We start from the raw sequence: 4001 nt of genomic DNA, 5'->3' as shown, positions 1-4001 counted from the left end.
GTGATGATGATGGTGGTGATGATGATGGTGGTGATGATGGTGGTGGTGATGATGGTGGTGGTGATGATGGGTGGTGGTGGTGATGATGGTGGTGGTGATGATGGTGGTGATGATGGGTGGTGGTGGTGGTGATGATGATGGTGGTGATGATGATGGGTGGTGGTGATGGTGATTTATTTTCCTCAAGGGTGATGGACAAGGTGACATTACAAGGAGAAAATATCACCAGTCATGTAGACACAATGCTTACAATAACAAAAAACAAAAAAAAAAATAAAACGGACGAGCAAGAATATAGTAGAAAGCTTCCAAATAATAAAATAACAGAATGTAAAATATACAAAACAACAACAACAACAACACCAAAAACCACCTATCTGTGCTAATTACCATGCGGACAGAAAGGAAGTGAGCTGATATGTAAGCCAACAATGGCTGAACAGTTTAGGAATAAAAGACAGAAACTGAATATTTAATTTTAGTTGGAGAAGGTCAATGCCTGCACTATAAGAAAAAAAACAAACAAACATTAACAAAATAAAACAATAAAATGCCAAGTGTTGTAGACTGGCTAAACAATAGGAAGAAATCTGCAGACGAAACGCAATGGACCGGATTACTGGAGACTTCACTCTTTGTAGCAACTGGACTTACTAAACTGTTTTGTAAAACCTGTGTCTATCTAATAAATTATTCTTGTGTCCATGCACAGCGTTACCCTCCCCACCATCTCCAGACTCTCCTTTCACATTCTCACAAATTCCCCTGCCCACACACCTCACACCCAGTTCCAATCTTGTGTTTCATTTCACATATACTTTGTCTCCTTAATAAATCTTTGACCAACTTGAGGCTTTAGAAGACACTTTGCCGAAGGTACCAAGCAGTGAGATTGAACCTGGAGCAAACTTCCTACCACAGTCATGGTTGCCCCCCCCCCACACACACACACAGAGGTTTTAATCAGGAGAAAGAGATTGTACTCAAGACATTTGAGGCATGCATAGACCCTCCAGGACTGACAAGACTGATGCAGTTGAAGCTCAATTTGACAGTTGTGAGTTGATCTCTGTAGGGAAAATGTGCACAGAATGACAATTTCATGGAATAGACATTCTGAGAAAGCAAGGAAGAATTGGACAGGATGATGGACACAGGGTCTGGAAGAATAGATAAAGGATGGGTGACACGAGGTAGAGAGAGATGAGATACAAGTGAAGTGCTATGTAATTAGCTAGATCTGATGGAGCAGAAGCACAATGTAGTATCAGTAAAAGAGCCACAGGGAGAAACCCAACATGTCTGTAGGTTAGAGGCTGGAGTTTGTTGATGAGAAAATCCTTGCCTATAAGCCAGATGGCTTTCCTTTCGCTGCAGTCAAAAAGATTTCTACATGTAGACTTATATTTGGGAGGAATATATCCTGGTGAGTCTTGCTTGAGCTTTGGACAGAGTCAGCGCTTACTCAGGGTGGGAAGATTGCTGTCCCAAAGACTAATTGCAATAAATTAATCACAATTAATTTTGCCATCTAACCACCTATATAAGAGGGGGTGTTCAAAAGTTCCTGGCTTTGGGTAAAAGAAAACACAGGAGGATCAGTTAATTATGATTTTACTCAACATATTCCTCCCTCTCACATTCACACACCTACTGCAGTGGTCCTTCAGTTTTTCTAAGCCCTGTCAAAGAACTCGGAAGGTTGGGCCTCCAACTAGGCCTTTTGTGATACCCTTAAAGCCAGGAGCTGTCCAGCACCCACCTTATACTGTACTTGATGGTATAAAAGACACATGGGTGTATTAGATGCACCCCAATTTTGGTAGCACATATTCAAGAAAAAATTGCTTTTAGTGCATTAAAGCTTATGGGGGGGGGCAACATTGCACATAAGGCCCTGGGTAGTTTTTAAGACAATTTAAAAAAAAAATAAGTGCGTTTTATATGCCATCAAATTTATAACATCATCATGACTACCAAGAGCTATCAAATATGGTGGCCATGATGATGCCATAAATATATTATGAAGAAACAGGATGATGTGGAGTTCATCCTGTTTCTTTTTCCTAATACATCTGTGGAGTTCATGCTATTCCAAAAAGGGAATAAAAGAATGATGATACTTACTTCTTTTAGCTTCTGCAGTAAGTCTGGTATTCCAGCCGACCGTTTACTGTAGCGCTGAAAGTCTCTGTATTTCAGAGCTAACTGTACCAATTCCGGGTCGCCTGTGCCAGTTGCTTCATGAAGAACTGGAAATGGGGAGAGAGAGAGAACGAGAGAGTAAGAACAAACATCAAAGAGAGACAGAGGAACAGTGAGAATGAGACAAAGAAACGGAAAATGAGATGTAGAAATAAAAGACAAGAAGAAGTGGAATTGGAGAAAAAGAGAGAAAGAACAAACATTAATGAGGAACAGTGGAATGGAGAGAATGAAACCGAAACAGACGAAAGAAAGACTGAGAGAAACAAGAGAGAGAGAGATACAAGATAGAAAAGATAGGAGGAAAGATAGGAGGAAAAAGTGAGAGAGAGATGGAGTGGGGAATAAAAATGAAGAGCTATCACCTTTGGAATGAAATGTCAATCCATCATGGTGAGCAGATGCTCTGATAACCCAGGACACACAGACAGACGAGTGAAGCGAAATGAGGCGATGGAAAGTGAAAAGTTCTGTCTCAGAAGTGCCTACGATTGTTCTATCTGTTTTGGCTATAAAAGTTCGTCATCATCATCATCATCATCATAGTCATTCAACATCTGTTTTCTATGCTGGCATGGGTTGGAAGGTTCAACAGAAGCTGGTGAGGCACACAACTGCACCATACTCCAATGTCTGTTTTGGCATGGTTTATATGGCTAGATGCCAGGCAGGCCACACTACTAAAAAAATTGGAGGTGATTTTTGTGTTAGGTGTGCCATTCAGGAAGTCTTGCAGGCTGCAGTTTGCCCATGACTGGCCTACATAGATACAGGATGGCCATGGCAAGAATGGCTTTCTTTGTAAGGTATTTGCTGAATGCCTGCTTCAAGAGAGGGTCTCTTGTGCCTGCCACTTCATGAAGAACTGGAATAACAAATAGATGAGTTAAAGAGAGAGAGAATGAGAGCAGAGAAGGAGAGAGTAAGAAGAGAGATCTTAGGGTCTTGAGAGAGAGGACAAGAGAAAGAGAATGAGAGAGAGGGGGGATGACAGAGATTGAAAGGTTAAGAGAGGCAGGGAGTGAGAGAGGGAAAGGGGAAAGGAGTAAGAATAAAGATCTTAAGATTTTTGAAGAGAGAGAGAGAGAAAAGGGAGAGAGGGAGAGAAAGAGAGAGAGAGAGAGACTAAGAACAAGGGTCTTAGAAGCTTGAATGACAGAGGGAAAGAAAAAAAGAGTGAAAGAGAGAGAAAGAGTAAGAACAAAGATCTTATAATCTTGAGAGAGAGAGAGAAAGACCCCATGGCATCAGGGATAAACTGGGGCTAAGCACTAAGCAACAACACCACCAACACCAACTGTTGTTGATGTAAGACAAAGTCTGAAGGATTCTTTGTCTCTTTAGAGAATAAAGTGAATAACTCACCTGACCAGAATGCTGCATTCTCGGCATTTGCGTTGGCACCATGCTGCATAAGAATCTTAGCGCTTTCGAGGTGACCCAAAGTGACTGCCAAATGAAGTGGAGTTCGACCTCTTGGACATAATGATTCTATATTGCACTGGACAAAAGAAAAGAAAAAAACAGAGAAAAGAAAAATCAATAAAGTGTAAAAAAAAAAAAATAATAATAATTTTTACCTTTTATCTTCTGTTTCGGTCATTGGACTGCGACCATGCTGGGGCACCGCCTTGAAGGGTTTAGTCAAACAGATTGATTCCCACTGCTTAGTTACAGGAATGTAAACTGGCTGTCGAGTGTTGGGGGAAGGGGTCTAAACATAGACGCACACATTGGTACATATATACATACATACAATATATATATATATATATATAGATATATATATATATATA

General features: G+C 40.6%; 1 protein-coding gene across 1 annotated transcript in view; it reads right to left on the bottom strand.

Moving 5' to 3' along the window:
* Window positions 1-4001, bottom strand: part of LOC106882377 (ankyrin repeat domain-containing protein 13D) — a 54880-nt gene that overhangs the window by 13951 nt on the left and 36928 nt on the right. The window contains exons 2-3 of the mRNA XM_052976642.1: window positions 3571-3706; window positions 2128-2252 (exon numbers count right to left, since the gene is read on the bottom strand). Coding sequence (XP_052832602.1) covers window positions 2128-2252; window positions 3571-3706 — 261 coding nt within the window. The remainder of the gene's footprint in view (window positions 1-2127; window positions 2253-3570; window positions 3707-4001) is intronic.

This window comes from Octopus bimaculoides, chromosome 25 (assembly GCF_001194135.2).
Source record: "Octopus bimaculoides isolate UCB-OBI-ISO-001 chromosome 25, ASM119413v2, whole genome shotgun sequence".
In the NCBI taxonomy this organism is placed as follows: domain Eukaryota; kingdom Metazoa; phylum Mollusca; class Cephalopoda; order Octopoda; family Octopodidae; genus Octopus; species Octopus bimaculoides.
Note: the sequence above shows the minus strand (reverse complement) of the source record. Positions and strands in the feature narration are given on the sequence as shown.